This window comes from Thunnus maccoyii, chromosome 23 (assembly GCF_910596095.1).
Source record: "Thunnus maccoyii chromosome 23, fThuMac1.1, whole genome shotgun sequence".
NCBI classification, from domain to species: Eukaryota; Metazoa; Chordata; class Actinopteri; order Scombriformes; family Scombridae; genus Thunnus; species Thunnus maccoyii.
In genome coordinates, this window is record NC_056555.1 from 25,970,304 (window position 1) to 25,997,289 (window position 26,986).

Below are 26,986 nucleotides of genomic sequence, written 5' to 3' on the forward strand. Positions count from 1 at the left end.
AATATGAGGAATACATGTTATTGATGTTGAATATAATATAGGTTTACAATTTCTTCTTCTTTTCACAAAATAAGTGAAAACCCAGAAACTCATCATGCTAAATTAATTTAGCACAATGACTTGGCATGATGATTTTTTTTGTGGACCTGCCCCTTCTCAAACCAAATTTACATCCTTGTATGTGTGTGTGTGTGTGTGTGTGTGTGTGTGTGTGGTGTGTTTGTGTGTGTGTGTGTGTGTGTGTGTATGTGTGTGTGTGTGTGTGTGTGATGTGTATAAAAAGATGATCATGAGTCCTGTAGAAACATTAAGGACCTGTTGTCCAACCAAACCTTTTGACTCAGCGCTTCACTTACTGCTCAACTTCACATCAGACTGGTGAGTTGATCTTCCATCATCATCATCATCATCATCATCATCATCATCATCATCATCATCATGCTTTTTTTAATGTTTTAATGTTTGTTTGAACAGTTATTGTAGCAAAGTTTTCTATATATGTGTAATACAGCAAGCAGCAGACTGCAGGCTGTTGTGCATGTCAGACTTCTTCATGTGTGCATGTTAACATTGTAGAGCTGCAGAGATGAAGGCTCACCTGCTGATCTTTGCTGCAGTACTTCTGGTCCCTTGCTGGACGATGCCTGCGGGTCAATGGAAGGTGAGTACCATATTCTGAGAAAAGATCAAATTACACATTGAGGGACATTTACTTTCTTGTTTGACTCCATGGAGTCAGGTTGATTCTTGGCTCAGTACCAGTGAGTGACTGGTGGTTGCGACCCAGTCTCCAGTTCAGAACCCCATTATGTTCCAAACACAAAAAATGCTGTAATGCTGGACCTCTACTCTAAATGCTTTCATAAATCATTAGCAATAAAAAAGATTAAAATACTTTGTTATATCTTATTTTTTTCTGTTCATACCAATGGACAGAGAATCTGACCATGAGAAACTAACTAATAGTAAAAATGACAATAAAACGTCTTAAGAGACCTTTTTACAACAAAAAACATGTGTTGATTTATTTTTCATGAATATTAACTCATTGCATATATATTTTGTATTATTTTAACAAACATTCATTCTCATATTTACTTTAAACACAGTTTAAACACCAATTATGTAATTTAGCAATATGATTAATAGATTAAAATTATTGTGCTTCCTCCTCGCCTCACGGTCGGCCATACTGGCTGAAAAAGAGGGTGTGGCTCTACTGCAGTCCACTGTACATGATGTGGAACACTGTGATTGGCTTCTAGACATCCAGACAAATAAGTTTGTGGAATCAGATGACAGTAATCATAGAAATCTAGAAAAGTTCAGTCCGCTGGACTGGTCGGGGGATCTGAATGGCTTAACCAGTTAAACAGCTGGTGACCTCAGTATTTGTTGTAAACAGCAAAGAGTTTCATTATAATGAAACACAAAATGCAGATTTTTAATCAAGTTTAAACAGATGAATTCCTCATAAGTCAGTTTTCTTCTTTCACTATATTCCAAACATGGGTCTGTAATGAAGAGCATGTAGACAGTGTGTGAATCCAGATGTGTTTTTAAGAAAGAGACTGATTGGTCCATCTATCATCCATCAGGCCCTCACAGCTGTGAGGTAATATAGTGTTTATCCAACCTTTTATCCACCACTGCGCCGCCGGTTAATGAGTGAAGCTACATGTGTGTATCTGACTGCAGTGGAAGGTCAGAGGTCAGAGGAGTTTTGTGTGTGTTCAGGTTAGTGAAATATGCTGGTTTCAGTTTAATATGAATAAACTTTCTTGTGTATTAAACAGAGACTGTGATCTTTCTCTGACCTGAACCAAGAGCTGCCAGAGTCTGAACACAAGCAAACGTTTCATACTGCTGGAGTTACTACCAGCAGATATTAGACTGAAGATCAAACTAATGAAACACATCAGTCAACGTTTTCTCATCACGTCGACAGAAAACATCATTCAGACTGCATTACGTTTCCTTCAACCTGTATTTACTGTTGCAGTTTATATAAGTGTCATTTCTAGAAGTTGGTTTGAATAAATCATAAAAGCTTTGTTGTGTAACATCACCTGTTCCTTCCTCCTTCTGCCCTCCAGGCCCCCAGCTCCATTCCACTGAACATGGTTCCTGATGCTGTTGATGACATGTACTATGGCTGCACCGAGAAAATGGAGAGGAGGGTCAAGAAAGAATATTTCAGAAAAGAGTTTGTGGGAACATTTAAAATTGCCTGGGAAAATGCAGAAAAATGTTCAAACAAATACTCACAGGATCTCACCAAAAACCAGCGGCAGGCAATCTGTGTCTATACATCCAACGACATTTATGCAGAATTCAATAATGCAGTCCGGACTGGTAGGAGCATCTATGGCAGCTCCTTCCGATTCCATTCTTTACATTTCTGGCTGACTACTGCCATACAAAAGCTGAATAAAAAATATCGCTGTTACAATACTTATCGAAGAACCAGGGCCGCATATACTGGCAAAGTTAACGACATAATTAGGTTTGGTACGTTTGCCTCCAGCTCTTTCAGAACAGACCTTAAACAGTTCGGTAGCAAGACCTGCTTTCAAATTAAGACCTGTTTTGGAGCGTATGTGAAGCATTATTCATATTATCCAAATGAGGATGAGGTGCTTATTCCCCCCTATGAAACATTCAAGATAACCAACATTATTAACGGTCAGGGTAAATTTCCAGTTCTGAGTGATTGTGAGAAGGTCTTTACTTTGAAGAGTTCAGTAACTAGGAGTAACCTAAACTGCAAAGCTGCATACAGATTATGGGGCGGAGTTTTCTCCAACTGATGGAGAGTTGTAATGGAGTATTTTTACTTTGCTGTATTGGTACTTTTACTGCAGTAAAGGATCTAAGTACTTCTTCCATAGTTGGTTCGTGTGGAGCAGCTTTAATGTCACATGTGATTTTCAGATATTTCACATGTGAAATGTTAGAAATCAGGTGTGAAAATATCAGTTTCACATGTGACATCACATTTGATGCTTTCACATACAAACATTATGAAATGCACACTCTCAAATTAATTTGTGCACATTTGTATTTAGGATATGTGTAATTACAAAATATAACATGTTTCCTTTTTTCTGTTTTATTTGATCATTTTTCAAGAGAGGTGGTTTGAGGGAAATTATTTTTTAATTTGTTTATTTAGTTTTAGTCTCTTGTCAGTATCACCCAAACAACAAGAAAAATGACACAGTTGCCAATAAAAATGTACAAATCTTAAGTGAATCTCACTGAAAATATTATTATAGAACAGTTAAAGGTTGTAAAAAAATATAGTTTTTCTTACACACAAATGCAGCAGAACAATGTCAGAAATTAAACTGTTTTAACAACAATAAACAAACAAAAACAATCAGAAACTCATTCAGTCATGTTTATGTTGATGGAAAGTTTCCAGCAGCTGTTTGACGTCCTGCAGACTGACTGCAGCAGCTCAGACGCATCAGACGGAAATAAAAGGCTTCATGATGTAAACTGTGAGATTATTTTTCTGTTCTGTATGTTTTCATCATCTCCTCCCAACAAACACAAACTGCTCCTGTTTGTTTTCTAAGAATGAGCTGACAGCCGTTTCCTGACATGTAAATTCAACATCAGCTGTTTGAAAAGATATTAGAGAAACATCATATTAATATGTGAAATTCAGTATAATAATGTTGTTTGGATGTTTAAGCACAGACTATTGTGGGATTACACATGAGAGAAAAAACGTGAAATTACACTTCTTATTTAATTTTATTGGTCTTTATTTCTGTGTTTCAACTCTTTGGAGATCAGTTTCATTTTGGTTCATTTGAGACTTTCTTTGCATCGTCTTGCAAGTTTTGTCTTTGTTTAGCATGTTTGTATTATTGTTATCAGCGCAAACTCAGCTATAAGTACAACTCATTATTTTGTCAATTTAACAAGGTATAAAGCCACCAAGAACCCAAACGACAAGAAAAAGTACACCGTCGCCAATAAAAATGTACAAATCTTGAGTGATAATCACTGAATATATTATTATACAACAGTTAAAGGTTGTAAAAAAAATTGTTTTACTGTTCTTACAAACAAATACATCAGAAAAGTAAAAATAACTTAAATAAATGTGGTGGAGTAAAAAGTATAAAGTATTATTAAAATGTGTGTACTCAGGTTAAGTACAAGTACCTGATGATTGTAGTAAAGTACAGTACTTGAGTAAATGGATCAGTGGAAATAAAGAAAACAAAGATGATGGTTTGATGTTTTACTTCAACACTGAATCTAATCCAGCTGCCGCAGCAGTTTTACAACCTTAAAGCTACTGAAGGGGAAATATAAGGTGGAAACTGGATTAGAAGAGGTTCATAAAATGTCAAAGCTTCCTGTTTCACAGCTGATATTCATGTAAATTTATTGGAGTTGTGTCCATGTCACAGGTTTGAACCCAGCTTGTCTCCCTGTGAGACTAAAACACACTGTTGTATGTTTGAGTGTCAGCTCGTTGTTGATGCAGCAGCACCACCTGCTGTCCAAACCAACAAACTACCTGCTGCTGTCCACAAGAATACATTACAACCACAATCAATATTTCATTCACTAACACATGAAATATCATCCAGAGTAGAGCTGCTAACGTTTGTGTTTTTAACATTTTACAATAAGTTACATGAAATACTAAGTTACCAAAGATAAAAGAAATTACAAATAAGGGACGACCTGATAATTGATTAATTATTAATAAGTACTTCCTGTATAACTGTGAATGAAGGAATATACACTCAGCGAGCACTTTATTAGGAACACCACACTAATACTGGGCAGGGCCTCCCTTTGCTCCCAAAACAGCCTCAATTCTTGGTTGCAGGATTCCACCAGATGTTGGAAACATTCATTTGAGATTCTGGTCCATGTCGACATGATTGCATCTCATCATTTCTGCAGATTTGTCAGCTGCACATTCATGCTGTGAATCTCCTGTTCTACCACATCCCAAAGCTGCTCTACTGGGTTCAGATCTGGTGACTGGGGAGGCCACTGAAGTACACTGGACTCATTGTCATGTTCATGAAACCAGTTTGAGACATTTTAGCTTTGTGACATGGTGCATTATCATGCTGGAAGGAATAAAGAAAACACAGACAATCTGAAGTTAGTAAATTTCCTGGAAAGAGGCAAGTACTTAGCACTAATTTATAGGTCAAATAAAGACAGTGTTCAAAGCTAGCATAAGCTAAAGTCTTTTAGTCAGTTCACAGCAGGTCAGACAAACATGCAAACATGTTTCGGCTACAGAAAAACATACAATTCAACATATATGAGAATAAAGTTTCCAATAATAAAAGACTGATGAATAAATATGAACTCAGGTGGAAATGGAAATCTATAAATAGACCAAATTATACAGACAATTCTTTCCTGGAAACTTTGAAGAAATTAATAAGAAATTATAAGAATAATGGAGCTTTAAAATAAAGTGTAACCATAAACTCAGATGGCGTCCTGGTGGTCCAGTGGTTCGACAAAAACATCTAACAGATCCACAGAAACAAAACAAAGAACACAGATTCAATCAAATATGGTTCATTTATACACAAAGACAGAAAAAAATAACTACAATAAAAATAGATGTTATACATGAAGCTGAAGCTTGACACAGAATAAAAACACTGCAACTTCATTTATTTCCACAGATGTTTATTAGAATTTGGTCTTTGTTTCCCACCATCATCATCCCACCACCCTCCCTTCACAAGTCTATAAAACTTCTCAAAACCAACGTTACACAATGTTTTACACAAAACTAACAAACATACAGGAAGAAAATAAACCAGTAAAACACACATAAGATTCAATTTTACGATGTGCAGCATATAAAGCAAAAATAATCAGTAGATCAGTGGATAAAATGAGTTTGAAGAAGTGACTTAAAGGAAGATGATGACTTATCAGACTGAGCTCCTCAAACAGGTTGATCCAGAGCCCTGACAGCAAAGACCAGGACCCATATTTATCTGTGCTGATAATCAGCACTAATTCATTTCCCACCACTCAGTGTCAAGTTATAGAAAAACAAGCTGCATTCATGCAAATCCTGACTTTATTGATTGAATGATTCATTCGTTTTAAACTGTTGATGGCAGAGATATATTTCAAAGTGCTAATCCTAAAACAAACAGGTAACCAGTGAAGTGATGATAGAAATGGAGTAATATGATCTCTTTTCCTGCTTTTAGTTCAAAGTCTGACAGCAGCAGTGTTCTGTGCTGGTTTTATACATATTATTTGAATATGTTTTAATGGTGAAAACAGGACTGGACGAGCTGCTGATATGATCATCAAAACTTAGACTGGAATCAAAAAATACAAAGTTTTTCACCACAGAACCAAGATATGATTTGACCTGCATGCAGGTTTTCTGGACCAATGATAAATTCTTTCACAATTGAACTGAATGAAATTTGTGGACATCCAATCTGTCACATCTGTCACATCTGGGCCCGTATTTATCAAGCGTCTCAGAGCAGGAAATCACTCCTAACTGGCCAAAAATGATCAGAGTGACGCATCTCTGCTTCTACTTTTAGGAGAAAAAGCCTTTTATCAACTTTCCAAACTTGGTAAATGATTCGTATCTCTGCCAATATTTCGGAGCTGCAGGAGATGAAGTTCAGGCAGAGATATTCCCTGAGAGGAGAGATGTTTTGGGAACGCTTGATGACACTGAGCTTATTAAAAGATTGTTTGGACTAAAACAGAATCATTAGTGAGACTGACTTTGTGTGTGATGCAGAGGAGAACACATGATGTTTCTACACAACATCATTTAAATAAATACAGAACGTCCTCACAATGTTACACTTTATGGTAACGGAGAAAATGCAGCTGTGCAACAGTGACGATGTGACATATGTGCAAGATGCAGCACTATTACAGGCTGTGAAACCATGTGGCTGAACCAAGATCATTTCACACAGCTCAGTCTAATTACCTGTTATCTTCATTAACATATAGGCTACATTTATCTCTCAGGCTTTCTTTACACTTTGTAAATATCATCTTATAATGAATTTTGGCATCATAGTTTTGTTCCATAACCTTGGTAAGTTACCTGCCTGGTTACCTGCTTATACACAGGGATGTCCAAAAATGTTTCTGTTAAATAAAAGATATTTTTATTACAATTGTCATTATTCTTAGTGTTGTTTTTTATATTTTTATTTTGTGGTTCACACTAGTGAATTACAGTTTACATAACCTGAAGTGGCAATGAAAATAAATCCATAACATGTACTACAGTGCCCTGTTCTGAGGATCAGTGGTATTCCAACTTCACTACTGTTTTATGAAAATATAAATTAATGGTGGAAGTAGTAATGACAATATAGTGACTGCAGGGAAATACTGTCATTGTATAAGTATATATTAATATGTTTATCATTGCAGTTATCACAGCACATCTGATGAATATCTTTTATTTGGTAAACTTATTTAAGTTGAACAAATGTGAATATATAAACAAAAAGTTTAATAATTATCAAGAAAATATATAAATACAGAAAATGTATAGAACAAGTATAAAATAAATAAAATATCAGAAATGTAACAAATAAATATGAGATGATTTGATGCCTTGATGATGAACAGGCAGGTGTGCGAGTACCTGAGATACTGTGCGGACGTTCCAGAGGACCTGGAGGGGAACTCAGAGGCCAGGTGTGAAACCAGTGTGATGTCTTTGAAGGACCAGGGAACTTGACCCTGATCCTAAAAATACAGCAACTGGGGATGACAAGTCGGTTTCCCTGGCCTAAAGAGCCATGCTGTCAATAGATGAAATGTCTATAGGCAGCATAACGGTACTCCCGGTTGTCATCTCCAGGCTTCCTGGTTTGGCCTAATACCATAATGTCCTCCCAGTACTGCCTGTGAATGCTTCCCGACTCATTTTAGAAAGACGAGAGAAAGAGAGAGAGAGAGTAGCTGTGGTCGAGTGAGCTAGAGGGTGAATGAAGAGAGGGGGCGCTAGTAACGTTAGTGAGGAAGCTGGTGAATCAGATCAATAAACGTTAATTTCTGATTGTTTTACAGCGGTTAGCTTCTAAAGCACAAACACACCCACACACCTCTTCAACCCTGCAGCTGTGTGCTGCACCGCCTGATTTGGTCTGAATACGGGCTAAACAGAACAGCGAGGCGGATTACAGGCGCAGTATTCCCGCCTTGAACGGGCTGTGTAAAAGGGGCTACTGACTCACGTTACACTGATAACACATCAAAATAAACAGACTACAGTCATGTAAAGCAAAGAGCTGCTATGTAAATACCACTTTGTGTTGTACTGGCATTTTTAATATCGTGCAGAACGGGTAGGAATATGATAAAATAATTGTATAAATAACGTCACAAACCTCAATCGCTTCGGCCCTTTGGGGAGGTTTCCAGCCTCTTCCCCCATCTTCCGCGGTGCCGGTGTTTGCTCTCCTCCCTCGCCTGGTCCTGCCTGCAGCAGCACCGCTAACTCGCCCTCTTCCTGTCCCTCTAACCTCCGGTACTTGACTCTGCAAATGGATAATAAAATATGTAATGTTATCCTGCCAACGCTATCCCACTATCAATAATGCCTAACGTTAGAATAAAATAATGTAAGTTCTGTTTAGCATGACGTTGCTAATGTTAGCTTGTATTACCAAAGCAATAAAATACTCATAATTGCTATCTTACTTGTGAGCTTGTGGACGATGACATCTTCAGCAAATAGCTTCTTGTCCTTGAAGGCCACCGTAGCTTCTGGAACCTCGCCAAAGTCTCAGGAAGGGGAGGGGTGAGCGGCGGAGTGCGGAGTACATATTACACACTGGACCTTTAATGAGTTGTGTTGACATAATAATGTTGGTCATTACATCAACCTTATATTGTGTGTAATTTCAACTCAAATTTCTGCATTCATTGATTTAAAACAAAATTCAAGTTATGGTGACTTAATGAAATTGGCTTAATTTTTCCCCACCTTGAGTGCAGGATTTCAACAATCGTCCCCCACCCGCATAACAAAATCAGATCATTCAGACTGTATATTAGAGGCGCTCTAGGCTGAACAAATATAGCACAGAGGACATTTTTAAGGTGAGTAACATTTCATATATTAACACATTTTTCGAAAGCAATGTATTTGGGTATATTCTCAATTGTGATAACATGAGGACATGAGTGGAATATTTTGGACTCATGTACAGAAGTTAACACACAACTTGATGGAATCTGTTACTACTACACATAGCCAAGGAGAGTCATATTTAGCAGTGTAATGTGGTCATCCTACCCTTTAGATAAGCACAGAAGTGGATTAGACTGATAAAGTTTGATTTATGAAATCTCCTTAGCTAAAAAGGGCTTTTCATTTGTGCAGGGAGGGAGGAAAAACATGTTTCAATTTTTGCTTATTCATGTAACCGCTAACATTGTGTGATCTCAATTCAGCTACAGTCACATTTTTTAAATCTGCTATTATTCACATAGATAGTCTTGTAGTTCCACTGTTGGCCAAACTTCAGACACTTTGGACTGTGAGCATTGTTTTTTTTTCTCAATCTCTTGCTCAATCCTCCAGTGTTGTTTTTTTGTCTGTAAAACCTGCAGCAGCAGCTGTTAGGTGTGGGTGTATTGTATTTGGGATTTTTTCATATTGGGATTTGTAAGCTAACTGCTGAGCTAAAGATAACTAACAACTAAGCGATTAGCGAGAAAAGTTGGTAAAAGAAGGAGAGAGCTAAGAGTACTTGAGCAAAACCTACATACATTTAAATATACAACAGGTATTTATCCGCAGTAATTAGAAATACAGCAAAGTTAACTGAGCTGGGAGCAGCAAAAAGGCTATCAGTAAACACAGTCAGCAACCAGAAATGACACAATGCGCTTATCAGCACATTCTTGTTAAAGATGAAACCAGTGGTTTCCAACCTTTTTGGCTTTTGACGTCTTACAAAAAGCAGTGTGTAGTCGGGGTCACATTTCACATGTCTATGAGTTGTTAACAGCTCCACCAAATAGTGATTTTTCCCTCTAAACTTCTCACATGCTTTCATTTCAATAAATGTTCAAATGATCCAATATTTCAGCAAAAATCAAAGATTAGAGAAAAAGTCCAAAATCTGAAAACAGATTTGTGTATCAGAACTTTGTTTTTTCTTCTTTCCTCTCCCATTAATCATCTCACCACCCCTCAGATTTATCTGCTGACCCTTTGGAGGGGCCCGACCCCTAGGTTGGGAACCACTGGACTAAACTAGCTAACTGTATATAAAGTAGTGTAAACTAGCTCCACCTCCAGCAGCTACAACAGTAACATGCTGCTCTAACACTGATGCTTCACTATTAATAATCTAATGATGTCATATATAATAATATATCAGTCAGAGGGACCAAACCACTACTTTTACTGCAATACTTTAACTACATCAAGCTCATAATACTTATGTACTTTTACTGCAATACTTTAACTACATCAAGCTCATAATACTTATGTACTTTTACTGCAATACTTTAACTACATCAAGCTCATAATACTTATGTACTTTTACTGCAATACTTTAACTACATCAAGCTCATAATACTTATGTACTTTTACTGCAGGAGGATTTTTCATGCAGGACTGTTACTCATAATGGAGTATTTGTACATTGCTGTATTGGTACTTTTACTGCAGTAAAGGTCAGAGTTCTTCTTGCACTGCTGGTAAAATCAACTAAAAACCAAATCTATAGACAGACTTTCAATGAGTTCAACCCCCAAACACACATATATGTGGTCTGTGTGTGTGCGTGTGTGTGTGTTTTCCAGAAATAACTCAGCCTTCAGTGTAGGAGGGGTGGGGGGGGGGGGGGTGCTGACCTCCTACAGAGCAGCAGAGTTTCAGTTCAAACTTCAAGTGAAAAGAATCTCTGAACTTCTTCCAGTTTCTTTGGAGAAAAACAAAAAGCAGAGAAGAAGAGCCGGCGGGTCCAGGTCTGACTGATCCGGTTCAAACGGAAATCTGACTTCTTCTGTGGCTCTTTAGTTTTTCTTCTTCTGCTCTTGTTGGATTTAAGTGGAAGCAGATGGTCTGCCTGCCAGACTGGCTGCCTGTTTTTAACTCCTCTCTGACGCCACCAGACTTCTCGCGTTTTCCTCGAGTTTTAACGTCTGAAGTTTGAACAGGAAACACTCGGTTGTAACTTTGTGTAAAAGGATCTTTTTCTGCTTTTTTTCATGAGACGGAGCCGTTACGTTTCCAGCTTTACTGTGAGGTTTCATCAGCTGACAGGACGGCGGTAGTTTCTGGCACAGACGCGGATGAAGACGGTGTGTTGCGCACTTTGTATTTTGAGGATAATCGGAGAAACGAAGGAGAAAAGTTTTCCTTTGAAGTGTCAGATGTGTCTGTTTAAAGCCGCATGATCCCACCGAGGAGCAGAGGAGATGCAGTTCGCCTGCTCTGAAGCGAACTCTTCTCCTTCGCCGCGCGTCTGGGAAACGACCCGTCGCGCGCACAGCGTCCGGTTCAAAGGTACAGCTGATTAAATTTAGTTTGTTGCTGCTGAAACCGTCTGGACTCTGGTGGATCCACTGATAGATCCATTAATACAGTTAATCAGTAGGCCTACGTTTATCCGTTAATAAACTGTCTAACACTTATGAGAGAAGTTGATTCGGGAGCCTATCAGGAGGCAGCAGTGAGGAGATGAAGATGATGGAGGTGATGAAGATGAGGAGGAATGTAAAGTGATGCGGTGCCTCCGGGCTTCAGCCGGGATGCTGCTCCGCCGCCGGTGCTGTTCCGGGCCGCTGCTGCTGCTGCTGGGGGCGGCGGTGACCCTGATGGTGGCCCGGACCCGGCTCCGGTCCGGACACCAGCAGCCCGCCGCCGCCGCCGCCGCGGAGGATGATGATGATGAAGACGTCCGCAGCAGGAAGCCGTCAGATGGAGTCCTGATGGAGGAAACCAGGAAGTTCATCACACACCTGCAGACTTTACAGAAAGAGACTCAGGTGAGTGTGTGTGTGTGTGTGTGTGTGTGTGTGTGTGTGTGTGTGTGTGTGTGTGTGTGTGTGTGTGTGTGTGTTGGTAAAGTTGACCTTTCACCTTAGAAACAGTGTTTGTCCAAAGCTGTTTATCAGCTGAGGAAGACTGTGAGATGTAGTTGAAAGCTCTGGGGAAAGCTATTCAGTGGGCTTTGAGCTAAGTTTCTATTTTTGGTCAAAATAAACAAACTTTCTACTTCCGTGACGGGAAACACGTGACCTGCCGAACCTCGTTTGAGATTAGAGCATTTTAAGGTTCAGTTTGTAAACTCTGCACAAGCCAGTAATTAAAATATTATAATTAATGTCAGTTTGTTTCTCATTTTACAGAAACTCAACATCCTCAAACCTGATTTAACAACAAGGAAGTTTAAACTGTCAAAACAACAAAAACAACTTTTCACAAACTTTCTAACAGCTCGTTACTGAATATTAGAGAGAAAACTATATCAGGTCATTTTTTAATTAGTTTGGCTGTTGGAAACATTTCTTTGAACACATCATGACATCATACTTTTTCAGATTCTGTAATTTATTAAAATGTTATTCTATTTTAATAAAACACTCACATTTACTAAACACATTCATGTGCAGCAGGAAATCATATCACCAAACTTCACTCAGAGTTCATTTTAAAACAGAATCCACTAATAAATTCAGTGTAAATATAATGTTCATTTCAATCAAACAACCGATTTTAACACATCCAACAGCCTGAAACCTTCTGAAACTGCAGCATCATTATAAAGTTAGTTGGAAAAAGACCTTTGAACACATCATGAGATAATATATATAATATATAATTACAAAGGTATTTCATTTCAATAAAATAATCACATAAAGGCCTATTTAACTTTTTAATGTTACAGAGTAAAGGATCAAGTCACCAAACATCACTCACTGATTAACTTAAAGTAAATATACATATTTATATTAGAATATTTGTTTACTTCAATAAAACAAACAACATTTCTAAAAACCTGATACATTAATTTCACCAAAGTAACAACAGAAGTATCATGAGCTAATATATATCTTATATAATATATATCTTATATAATATATATCTGATGTCCTGACTAACAGGTCACACGTAAACATAATTAAGATATTATTTCTATCAAACATGAACGTGAGGTTGGAAACTAGCAGGCGAAACTTCACTCAAGATTAAACCATTTTAAAATGTGTTTGTCTTCGTACTGACATCACAGGCGAACACCTTTTCAAACATTTGTGGATTAACGTTTGGCATAAAAATACTTAATTAACAAAGTGTTATTTAAATAAAAACAGTCACATTTAACATTCATGTTTGGGGGGAAACTATCAAACCTCACTGACTTTATCAACATTAGTTTGAGTTGCAGGATCATGTCACATTATTTCAGACTCATTTAGTGTAAATATAATGAATCTAATTTAACTTTCTAACAGCCTGAAAGCTGCCAGACTCCATTTAAACACCGGACGCTTTAAGACTCGTCTGGTTATTGGTTGTGAGCTCGGCGTCTTTAAATCGACAGATGTTTGAACGGAGTTCTGCATGAACAGAAGAAGGAAGCAGCTCCTGCTGGCAGCCATTGTTGCAGTATTTTTAGATTATGAGAGGATCAGCGGCGGCTCAGCGGCGGCCTGCACGAGGTGTTGTTTTACCGCTCCTGTGACCTGACTGACAGCTGCAACAACCAATCAGATTCAGACATGCTGACTATGCGTGCTGAGTATTTTAAGTGGCTCCTGGTGCTTCGTGTCCCCTGATATAAATATTAGTGCCACACACACACACACACACACACACACACACACACACACACACACACACACACAGGAGGTTGTTTATTAGTGTGAATAATGAAAGAATTCTTTATTTATTCTTCTTCTACTTTCAGTTACAGAAACCATTCAGATATGAAAACATTCAGCTGCAACAACTCAACATTTATTCTGTTACTTTTCTTCTTTCTATCGTATTCCAGTGATTTTATTTGATCACTGGAAGTATTAAAATGTATGATGGGAAGTCTGTGGGAGGTGCTGCAGTGTTCATGCTTGATGTTCAGGAGACATTAAAACATGAGACCAACAGCGCCATGACCTGGCCACGAACCCTGCAGCCAATCACAACAACATTTGAACAGGATGTAGCTTGGATGAAGCCGATTGGACTGATATAGGCCACGCCCACCATTTTGGATTTTTAGATAAACATATTTTTTGCTTCTGTCGGCAGATATTTCATCTAATCTTCACCAAACTTGGTACAAACCATACTTATAGTTTGTTTTTAGGTATCACTTACCATTTGTCTGTAATTGGTATTATCAGATTAGATTCTTTGTTGTCAACAATGTCGGCATGGACTGCTCTCTCACTGGTTTTTTTAGCACTGCAAGTAACTAATTGATTATCTTTATCATCTGCTGATTATTTTTTCAGTTAATCAATGAATCGCTTCAGTTTGAAACTCAAGGATATTCATGTACGACACCGAAAACCATCAAATCTTCACATTTTAGTCATTTTTCCTGAAAAAAAAAGACTAAACTGATTATTTGATTAGCTAAGTGGCTGCAGCTGTTCTTCTCTCAGACCGCAGCAGCTTGTTTCAAACTGTTTTATTGAAGCTTGTTGTTGTTCAGTCAGCTGTTCAGCTGTCTGGTTTCTCCCAGCTGTAAATCAATCAGAATGATCAGATCCTCAAAAACATCCTCGTCGGTTCATCATCCAGCCTGCAGAGGATCATAAAAACATTTTCAGTTCTTTCTGTCATCACCTGCTGATCTTCTTCATGAGTTTATTTACAGAGACAATAATAAATGTTTACAGCTTAACAACATGCTGATGATGAGATGATCTTCAGGTAGAGTTACACTGATGTCAGCACGTTTCATACATGATCAGATGTATGATATGTAGAGCTTATTAAACAGAGACTGTGATCTTTCTCTGACCTTAACCGAGTCTGAACACAACCACAAACACTCTCAGGCCAAGTCAGTTTTATTTATATAGCAGACAGACAGACACCAGAAGTTATCTCAGGGCTGTTTCCACATAGAGCATGTCTGGACTGAACTCTTTAATCTACAGAGACCCAACATTCCTCCATCAGCAGCAGGAAAACCTCCCCTTTAACAAGAAGAAACCTCCAGCAGAACCGGACTCTAGGTGGCGCCATCTGCCTCGACCGGTTGGGAGACACAGACAATCACAGCAACAACAATAATAATAGAAACATGACTAATAATAATAATAATATCATGGGCGTCCCCACAGCCACGGTCCATGGAAGCCCGCCGTCCATAACAAGGGTAACTAAGTTAGTAACAAGCATTGATGTTACATGAATGCATACAGATGGAGAGGAGGAGGAGGAGAGAGGAGCTCAGTGCATCATGGGAAGTCCCCCGGCGGTCTAGGCCTATAGCAGCATCACTAAGGGCTGGTCAGCCTTAACTATAAGCTTTATAGTTTAAGATACGATGGTGTCTGATCGTTTCATACTGCTGCAGTTCCTACTAGCAGATATTTTGGTGGAAAAACAACAACTAGGTATTTCTCTCAAATGTTCAGTATCCATATTTTTGCAACTTAAATACATCAATTAACAACATTCTTTCTCATCATGCGGGAGAGAAAACGTGACTCAGCAGCGTTACGTTTCTAACAAAACATATCTGCTGTTGCAGTTTAGTCAAATATGAACGTCCTGGGAGACATGAGTCAGGTTTCCATTCAAATGTAGCACGAAGAAATTTAATAAAATCGATAAAATGACTGTTTAGTGAATATTTATATATAACAGTTGGTGCTGATTCTGCTGTCGACTGCAGTAAAGCAGAAACAGAAGAAGAAGCAATGAACAGAGAGACAGTCAGAGCTGAAGCCATGGAAACGTGACATCACATCCTGTTTTGTGTCAGTTACGCAGACACGTACTGAACGCCGCCCAGAGAAACGTCTGCCGCCATGTTTTGGTCTCTCCAGCGAGGCAGGAAGCTTCAGAGACGTTTAAGTCACATGTTTTCCTGTATGACATCATTTATCCACTAAATCTGTTTCATTCTGCTTTTATCCAAACGTCAACTTTCACACCTAAGCCAAGCAGAAAAACTTTTTATGTGATATTTTGACTTTTTTCCAGCTTTTCCACTCACGTTTATTTTTATGCACAAACTACAACAAAAGCATAGAAAAGGTGAAAGGAACCTGCTGCTGGTTCAGGAAAACATCACAGTTTGGGTTAAAAGGAGACCTTCGTCGTCATGGTTACAACAATGATGTTAGGGGACGATCGTGGTCGTAAACAGGAAGTGAACAGTTAAACTGATGCTCTGTAATAACATCACCTGACTTCCTGCTTTGCTCCATCATCATTACTGCGACCACCAGAGGGCGCCGTCACTGTGTAGATTTTGATGTTTTGGTGCTGAAATGACTGATTCTGTTGGTTTTTCTCTGGACAGACTCCACCTGCCCGATGTCAGCTGACAGCTCACTGACAGGTCATGTGATCAGTGTGTTCCAGGTCATGTGATCAGTGTGTTATGTGTTGGATGTGTGTGTGATGACTCGGTTCATCAGTCTGTGGTATGAGAGCTCATTATTCTGTGTTTGTGGACAGAGTTCAGCTTCCTGCTGCTGTCACAGGTCCTACTCTGCACACGGACCCTGAACACATCGACACTCCCTCCGTCTAAACTTCATCTGAAGATAAATGAAGCTTCATCAGTCTCAGTCAGTTTATTCACACTGACGTCCTCGTCAGCCGGCCGTGATGTGATCCAGTTCTTCAGACATTTTCTCTCAGCTTCTCTTCTGCTGAGCTGCAAACACTGTATTTATGTGTTTCAGCTGCGAGTCGCTGCTTTCAGGATCTCACATTTACTTCTCGTCTGTCTCAGAAACACAGCAGATAAACTCAGACTCAACATGTTCACACAGAGGCTGGAGAAGATCCGACAAGACCAGCTGAAGACCAAAACTCTCAAAATATTAGAGTCTAAAAACACAGAAACACAAAAATACTCCAGATATCAAATCTGCAAAGAAAAAATCCCTTCAAAGTTTTGTCTGAGTGTCTTTAGCAGTAAAAGCTGGACATCAGCAGACTGACGTCGAAAAAGTTAAAACCAGGTTCAACTTTTGCCACAAAGCAACGTGATGTCACCCGGCCAGTCGGCCAATCACGTACATGCAAACGCAGATTCCTGGTGGATGACTTTGCAACGTGAACACCGTGTTTGAATGAAAGATAAAACAGTTGCTGCTGTGAAATCTTTCTTGTTTTAAAGTCTGGATAAATGGCTTCAGGATCCTGCTAAGACGGGACCGAGATTATGAGCCCGCATGCAAACGACATGCCGGCGGCATCGACAGAGAGGTCCAGCGTGACATCAGAGCTGCCAAACTGAAAACTGAAATAAAGACAAAGTGGAGCAAACATTTAAAGAACATGGCAGCAGCCCAGCATCGCTCCCTCATCACCTCAGTTCATTCTACAGCAGAACCCAGACAGACAGATAGATGCAACCATCTCCAAACCGTCTCCAAGCCGGCAGCGTGGTCCTCCAGCTCTGGAGACACTTCACAGTTATTCCCACACAGAAGAAGACCACTATCAGGCCCTAAACGACCGCAGGCCTGTGGCCCTCACCTCTGTTGTGATGAAGAATATGGAGAGGCTCATTGAAAACCATCAAGGCAACAGACTCACAGATGGATCCACTCCAGTTTGCATATCACGCAGGCAGAGGAGTGTTCATTATTCACCCGACACCCTGCAGCCACACGTTCCTGCTGCTTCCACCTAGATGAACCTTCTCCCCCCTACAACCTCTCAGCCCTGCTCCTCATCCTCTACACTGATGACTGCAGGTCCACCAGACACAGTCCTCCTCACAGCACCTCAGCTCAGCTCTTCATCAGTTTGTGGAGTGACGTCCTCCCGCCTGGAGCTGAATGTGAACAAGACCGAGGAGCCGGTAGTGACCTTCTCCAACAGACATCACCACTATCCACAGGAAGCCCGGAGAGATTGTTGAGGAATATAAATACCTGGACATGAAGGAGATCCTCACAACGTTTTACTACTCCTTCACTGAGAGCGTCACAACATTCTCCTTCACCTGCTGGTTCCAGTCAAAGACTCCCTGCGAGACCAGCAGGTCAGCTGGCAGGACCCTCCAGGACCCTCCAGGACCCCCCACTGGTCCCCTCAGGATGCCAGCGTCACTGCCCAGGCTGCAGGACACAGAGGTGACCTTTAACCCCAAGACTGTTCAGCTCCTCAACTCTCAGCCACCCATCAACACACTGTGTTATACTTTCATTGCACTAATATTATCACCATTATTATCATCATGTGTGCAGCTTATTTCTGCTTCTTCCTGCATCGTGTTGCTTGTTGACTATAAGTTTCCCTTCAGGGACAAATAAAGTGAACAAACACTCTTCTGTTGACACACCAGAGTTCAGTTTGATTATAAGGAAGACATGAAGTTTGCAGATCTGCTGGTGGGTAAAAAAGTTCACTATAAATGTGTGTTTGTGATCTTCAGCAGTTTGTAGAATAAAACCAGTCTTTGTGTTCGTCTGTGTTCGTCTGGGACTCGCTGAGTTTTCTGACTGAGAGAAGAAACAAAGACTGAAGTCAGAAAAACAGAAAGTCTGCCAACAATCTGCAGCTCTGAGCTGAATAACAGACAGAAACTAAATATAACAAGAAGAACTGTACGACAAGTAAAGTTGAGTTCAGATAAATTCTTCTTCGGTTTGTTTTTACTGCAGTTTGACTTTCTTCTTCTGTGGTTTTAAACAAGCTGCAGTCTTTAACAGACTGACCCAGTTTCATGTTTCATGTCTCCTGTCAGCAGTTTCTTTAAAGGGTCAGTTCACTCAAACCTTAAACGGTCATAAACAGTTTAAACATCATTCAGACGTCACCTGTGATAAACATGTTCAGTGTTTACATGTTTACATGTTTATTACATCTAACAAAGACAAACACAAACATCCAGCTGTAAACATCAGTTAACTTCACACCACTGAGATATAATAACTATAACTAATATAATGAATATGAATCAAATCTACAGGAAACAAAGTTCACATTGAAGGAGTTTTAATGATTTAAAGTGTTTTTAGAACTCTGCTGAGACATATTAATAAAACATGAGGTTCATAACTTATTATCATTATATATATATTATTATATTAAAGCTATAATATGTAATTATTCCACATTAAAATGTGTAAAAACAACTAGACTTATGTTATATATGTTGTTGAGTTGTGTACTTATATTATCCCAAATGTTTCCAACAATGTTCAAACTCAGAGAAATCTGTAACTTAATCAAAGTAACGGACCGTTTCATTTGGTCGCCTGTCGATGGCGTCATACCTCCTCTACCAAAGAGTAAACACGCACCAGATGCATACGGCGGCGCTGTGTTTGTCCGCTACAATGGCGTCTACCAAAGAGTAACTTACACACATACAAGATAATACATCGGCGTTGTGGTTGTTCCTCACAAACTGTTATAAATGTACTTTTATTCAGTTTTAAGTCACATTTTCATGATAAATTTAGGTGGTTTTTAACTATATCTTTTAGCCGGAAGAAGGATTTTAGTCATTGGACGTCTGGATCTTAAGTTATCAGAGAAATAAACTGGACAAACGTTAGCAGCAGCTCGGCTAACAGCCCCTCCAGGAAGTCCGGTGGTCACCGAACATCGTCGGAGAAACACTGATTTTTTAGGTGAAACAGTTTTATTCAGTGTTTTTACCTGTAATCTCCGGGTCTGTTTGTTCTGGAGAGGAGGAGCGATGAACACTGGAGTAATCCTATCCCGCTGAAGCTGGTTATTTAACAACAAAGACAACAACTCCCATGATCCCTTGCTGCTTCACGCCGTCATCACACTCCGTCTGTTGTTATTGTTTTGATTGAGACGCCTAGCGGCTGAAATTACATGTTGTGTGTTTAAACATTTTGTTCCATTTCAACATGGTTCCAGTGATACACACTTTGTGTTTTGATTTAGAGCTGCAACGATTGGTCGATTGATTAGTTACCAATTATTAAATTAACCAACGTGAGTCATTTTCTAAGAATAAAAAGTCCAAATTCTCTGATTCAGCTTCTTAAATGTGAATATTTTCTGGTTTCTTTAGTCTTTACGACAGTAAACTGAATATGTTTGTGGACAAAACAAAACCTTTCAGGACGTCGTCTTTGACTTTGAGAAACATTGATCAGCATTTCATTAATGACAAACAATTAATGGAGAAAATAATCAAATAATTGTTAGTTGCAGCTTTAAATTGATTTATTCTGACCAACTGAAACTAGAGAAACACTGAACAATAAAATACTAATAATATAAACATCAGTTTATTGCAGTAAAATGTTCTATATGATTGATTATCAGTTCTGATGAACATTATTGATGACAGGATGTTTGTCTCCTCAGATCCAGTCGTGGTCTCGGCGGCGGCGGGTCGTGGTTCTGACGGGTCGGCACGTCGTCAGCGACACCGAGGTCCAGCTGTACCAGAGAGTCCTGCAGCAGCTGGACTACGAGGTCCAGATGTCCAGATACGCAGAGACCAGCAGCTTCCTGCGAACAAACCACGGTAACAAACAGCAGAAGAAGAAGGAGGAGGAGGAGGAGGAGGAGGAGGAGGTCAGGAGGTCAACGTGGAGGCTGAAACATCACAACACTCTGAAAGATAAATGTTTGAGCAGATGTTGCCTCACTGACATGTGACCAGCAGTTACACATCTGGTATCTTTCATTAAACCACTGAGTCATGTCAACAATCACAAACATAATGAAGCTGAAGCTGCAAATACATAAAACATATAAACACACATAAACAAACACATATACACACATATACACACATATACACACATATACACACACATAAACACACATATGCACACATATACACACACATAAACACACATATACACACATATACACACATATACACACACACATAAACACATATATACATATATACACACATAAAACATATATACACACATAAACACATATATACACACACATATACACACATATACACACACACATAAACACATATATACACACACATATACACACATATACACACACATACACACATATACACACACACATAAACACACATAAACACACACATATACACACATATACACACATATACACACATATACACACATATACACACACACATAAACACACATAAACACACATAAACACATATATACACATATACACACATATACACACATATACACACATATACACACACACATAAACACACATAAACACACACATATACACACATATACACACATATACACACACATATACACACATATACACACATATACACACATATACACACATATATACACACATATACACACATATACACACACATAAACACACATATACACACACATAAACACATATATACACACATATACACACATATACACACATATACACACATATACACACATATACACACACATAAACACACATATACACACATATAAACACATATATACACGCATATACACACATATACACACACATAAACACACATAAACACATATATACACATAAACACACCTATACACACACATAAACACACATAAACACACATAAACACATATATACACATAAACACACATATACACACATATACACACACATAAACACACATATACACACATATACACACATATACACACACATATACACACATATACACACATATACACACATATACACACATATACACACACATAAACACACATAAACACATATATACACATAAACACACATATACACACATATACACACATATACACACACATAAACACACATATACACATATATACACATAAACACACATATACACACATATACACACACATAAACACACATATACACACATATACACACATATACACACACATATACACACATATACACACATATACACATACACACACATATACACACATATACACACATATACACACACATATACACACATATATACACACATATACACACATATACACACACATATACACATATATACACACACATATACACACATATACACACATATACACACACATATACACATATATACACACATATACACACATATACACACATATACACACATATACACACACATATACACACATATACACACACATATACACATATATACACACATATACACACACATAAACACACATAAACACATATATACACATAAACACACATATACACACATATACACACACATAAACACACATAAACACACATAAACACACATATACACACATATACACACATATACACACACATAAACACATATATACACATATACACACATATACACACACATAAACACACATAAACACACATAAACACATATATACACATATACACACACATAAACACATATATACACATATACACACATATACACACATATACACACACATATACACACATAAACACACATATAAACACACATAAACACACATAAACACATATATACACATATACACACACATAAACACACATACACACACATACACACACATATACACACACATAAACACACATACACACATACAGACACATACACACATATTCACATATACACACACATATACACACATACAGACATATACACATATACACATATACACATACACACATATTCACATATACACACATACAGACATACACACATATACACATATACACACATATACACATACACACATATACACACATATAAACACACAGAGAATATCTCCACTAACATAAATATTTACATACATGTCATATATATAAACACAGTGTTTAAACAGACGCTTCAAACACACTGACGAGGTGTTTTAATGACCAACAGGAAATACTCTACTGTGTGTGTGTGCGCGTGCGTGTGTGTGTGTGTGCGCGTGCGCGTGCGCGTGTGTGTGTGCGCGTGCGCGTGCGTGTGTGTGTGTGTGTTTGTGCGTGTGCGTGTCTGTGTGTGCGTGTGTGTGTGTGCGTGTCTGTGTGTGCGTGTGTGTGTGTGTGTGTGCGTGTGTGTGTGCGCGTGTTTGTGTGTGTGTGCTGCAGGGTGGAGATTTCCTCTGAGAGCAGCCGAGGAAGAAAACGGAAAAACTCATTTTGAAGCTGTAGAAAGTTTACAGATTATAGGCCTTAAAGAGACAGGAGCTGTTTCAGACAGAGACTGAACTGAGGGGCTGCATAAAGGACCAGTAGAAGATAAATAAGGAGTTTTTAACTGGAAATCATGCAAAGATATTCCAGTAGAGCCCCAGAATATAAATATAGAGCTGGAACTGTCCTCTGGCTGTGTGTCGGGTGATTGACAGCTGCATCTGCCTGTCCTGAGCAGGTAAACAGATGAAGGCAGGCAGAGTTTTACAGCTTCATAAATCACAGAGAGGAAGAACAGCTGCTCATCAGAGAGAACAGGGAACATCCAGGAATTAGACTGAACCAGGAGCCGCTTTCATTCATCTAGTTTATATAAGTCTACGTATAGATTCAGACAGTATATCTGCTGTACAACTGTGTGTATTTATACTGTTTATACACACTGTGTGTCGGAGCCTCAGCCAAAGAACACACCCGAACATTTCCTGTGAATCCACAATCACTACCACATGTTACCACACACACACACACACACACATACACACACACACACACACACACACACACACACACACACACACACACACACACGAACACACATACACACACACACACACACACACACACACACACACACACACACACACACACACACACACGAACACACACACACACACACACACCCTCCTGCTTCCTGTTTAAACGTTCAGATCCTCTCAGCTTTAAAAACAAACCTCACATGTTCAGACGAGAGCAGCACAGAAACTCAACATTTCCTTTGTTTTTTACTCTCGTTTTGTTTCTCAGACAAACTGTAACTGTTTATTTTAACAAGTAAAATCTCCCTAAAAACCTTTAAAAGTTCCAAAAAACACAAAAGTCAAGTTTCATAAATAAAAACGAAGGTGTAAATTTGGAGATTGATCCCAGATTTGGGGTAAATTAGTAAATAAATTAAATTATATATTAAGATATAATCAGGTTTGTTTTTAATGTTTTATCTGCATGATTTGAAGAGTTTTAAAGAGGTAAAAATTCCTGTAAAACTCCTTTAAATTGCACAACAGCTGAAACTAAAAACTGAACGCTGCTTCTCCAGGTTTAGTTTGGACTCTGGGGACAGAAAGCAGACCTGATCCAGACCTGATCCAGACCTGATCCAGACCTGATCCAGATCACCTGAGAGGTCTGGATGGTTCATAACGTAGCAACAGATCAGAAACCATTCAGTACTTTATAAACCAACAGCAGTATCTTTGACAGACAGGAAGCCAGTGTAAAGATCTGAGAACTGGACTGATTTGATCCACTTTCTTGGTCTTAGTGACTCGAGCAGCAGCGTCTGGATCAGCTGCAGCTGTCTGAGGGATTGTTTAGGGAGACCTGTGAAGATGGCGTTACAGTAGTCGAGTCCACTGAAGATAAATATGAGACATAAGTCCTTTAATCCTTGATATATTCTTCAGGTGATAGTCGGCTGACTTTGTAACTGTCTTAATGTGGATGTTGAAGTTCAGGTCTGAGTCCATGACGACGCCAAGATTTCTGGTTTTTAACATTATCGATTGAAGCTGAGTGCTGACTTTTAAACGTTCTCCAAAAACAATGACTTCAGTTTTATCTGAAGTAAAATTCTGGTAAAAATAGAAAGTTCTGTCACATCCAATCATTGGTTTGTTCAGTGCTTGTACTCAGTGCTTGTACTGGACCAGAGTCCCCTGATGATACGGTTACGTAAATGTGTGTGTCATCTGCATAACTGAGTTAACATATTTTATTGTTTTCCATAATCTGAGCCAGTGGGAGCATGTAGATGTTGAACAGAAGAGGCCCCAGAATGGAGCCTTGGGGCAAATTAGTAATAATTTGTGTAATTAATGGAAGTAATTAATGGGTTATTATATATTAAAGGGTTTTCAGTGGGTTATGTTTACAGTTTGAGAGGTTAAATCTCTTAAAACACCAGAAAGCAATTCTTTAATTTTCACCTCTGTTGAAACATTACTTACAGAGATAATCCATTAAAATAAAACATAAACCTACAAACTTTAATTACATCAGTAAAGGTGAAAGTTCAGAGTTTGACCACAGATTTACTTTATGGATTAAAGATTTTAAAAAAAACTCAAAATTAGCTCAACAACGTGAAAGCATCCCTGAATTTCCACCTTTATTAAAAAATGAAGGCCTTTTAAAACATTAAGAGTTTTTAGCCCTGAAAAGACCTTAAAGTGTGCAGATAATCATTTAAAACCTCTTAATATATTATAAACCGTCAATCATCACCTTAAAGTCAAATTCATTTAATTGAAGGATCAATTATTGGGAATTTAAGGTAAAATTTTAAGGGATTCAGATGTTTGATCAGATCATTTATAAATAAATTTCAACCAATCAGGATCAGTCAGAGCGTCTCTAGCGTCCTCTTAGGTGTGACTTCCTGTCTGTTTCCATGGTTACAGGTGTGAGTGGGTGGAGCCTGCTGCTGTGTCTGAGCAGCTCGGAGAGAAGCTGTCTGAGGAGAGTCTCCTTCTCTCACCTGCAGCATCAGCAGAGGGTGAGACACCTGCACAGCTGCTGCAGCCAATCACAGACTGACTGAGGGTCACCTGAGCTCACCTGTGTGTGTATGTGTGTGTGTGTGTGTGTGTCCTCAGGTGAACTTGTTACCTGGTCTGATGGAGGCCTTCTCTGACGCAGGTTCTGGTCTCTGTCAACTCTTCACTCACCTGTCAGGTGAGTCTGAATGTTTCCAGCATATTATTAGAGCTCTAATCTTCTTCTTCTTCTTCTACACTTAAGTGTTCACGCAGCAAAAACCGTGACAGCAAAAGTCACCAAAATTGGCAGGTGGGTTGCAAATTCCAGCCAATACTGAGGCACATAAAATGACACTTACTGACCTCAAGGTGGCACTGTAATAATCATCTTCATTATCTTGAACGGTTTACAGTCAAAACTCTTTCATCATTTTAATCTCTCAATTCATCTTAATGCATCTTCCCTCCGATGGTCTAAAAATGTCAACTTTTGCAATTTTTCGCAATCTGCTTGGACCTCGATCATTGCTGCTTGCAGATATATTTTATCATCATTAGGGACCGAGCCCAAAGGGCAGAGGACTAGTTCTTGCCTAAAGACGAGGACTCTATTGTTTTTCATGTGTTTGTTTGTTTGTTTCTTTCTTTATTATTATGGGACATCAGACTTAAATTTGACCCCCTAAACATGCTCAAAAATTCACCAAATTTGGCACACACATCAGTTCTGGTGAAAAATTAGATAAAATGTAAAAATAAACCCCCAAAGTGCCGAAATGTGCTCTCTAGCGCCACCTATGTAACTAAAATGGCCGCCACGGCCCGTAGGAATGTCGTAGAGAGATCAAACCAAAACTCAATTATTCGTCTCATCAAGACCTACAAATCACACACTGACACCCCTGACCTAAATCCAACAGGAAGTCCACAATCGGACTTTCAAAATAAGACTTTGCCCCAACTTTGGCCCCCGAACAAATGCTATCTCCTCCGAGGGTGTTAATGGTATCTGCCTCAAACTTTAATACCTGACTTATGACACTGTGCTGAAAAAAGTTGTTAAAAACTTTGTAATAACTCGAACGGTTTGGATTTAATAAGCCCTGAAAGTTGCAGTGCCACATCACACTTACAATGTAAACCAATGGGGAGGCAATCTATGGGG

The 26,986-nt window shown here is 38.8% G+C and overlaps 2 protein-coding genes and 1 long non-coding RNA gene across 4 annotated transcripts in view; 2 read left to right on the forward strand and 1 right to left on the reverse strand.

The window, feature by feature from the left end:
• The first annotated feature begins 272 nt into the window (after nt 1-272).
• On the forward strand, nt 273-3,142 carry LOC121891040 (erythroblast NAD(P)(+)--arginine ADP-ribosyltransferase-like). The gene is made up of 3 exons (XM_042403751.1): nt 273-378; nt 577-661; nt 2,097-3,142. The coding sequence occupies exons 2-3, from the start codon at nt 587-589 to the stop codon at nt 2,808-2,810; spliced, it is 789 nt and encodes a 262-aa protein (XP_042259685.1). The 5' UTR covers nt 273-378; nt 577-586; the 3' UTR covers nt 2,811-3,142.
• A 1,047-nt stretch (nt 3,143-4,189) lies between these two features.
• On the reverse strand, nt 4,190-9,264 carry LOC121890926. Its single transcript, XR_006093975.1, has 3 exons — nt 8,719-9,264; nt 8,406-8,555; nt 4,190-5,111 (listed from the first exon to the last, which is right to left on the reverse strand). It is a non-coding gene; the product is annotated as an uncharacterized LOC121890926 (long non-coding RNA).
• Nucleotides 9,265-10,902: 1,638 nt separating this feature from the next.
• The window catches only part of cped1 (cadherin-like and PC-esterase domain containing 1), a 50,984-nt gene continuing 34,900 nt past the window's right edge, over nt 10,903-26,986 (forward strand). For both annotated transcript variants that reach the window (XM_042403410.1, XM_042403411.1), the window contains exons 1-4: nt 10,903-12,024; nt 20,540-20,702; nt 25,744-25,838; nt 25,939-26,017. In XM_042403410.1, coding sequence (XP_042259344.1) covers nt 11,761-12,024; nt 20,540-20,702; nt 25,744-25,838; nt 25,939-26,017 — 601 coding nt within the window. In that variant the 5' untranslated portion in view covers nt 10,903-11,760. The remainder of the gene's footprint in view (nt 12,025-20,539; nt 20,703-25,743; nt 25,839-25,938; nt 26,018-26,986) is intronic.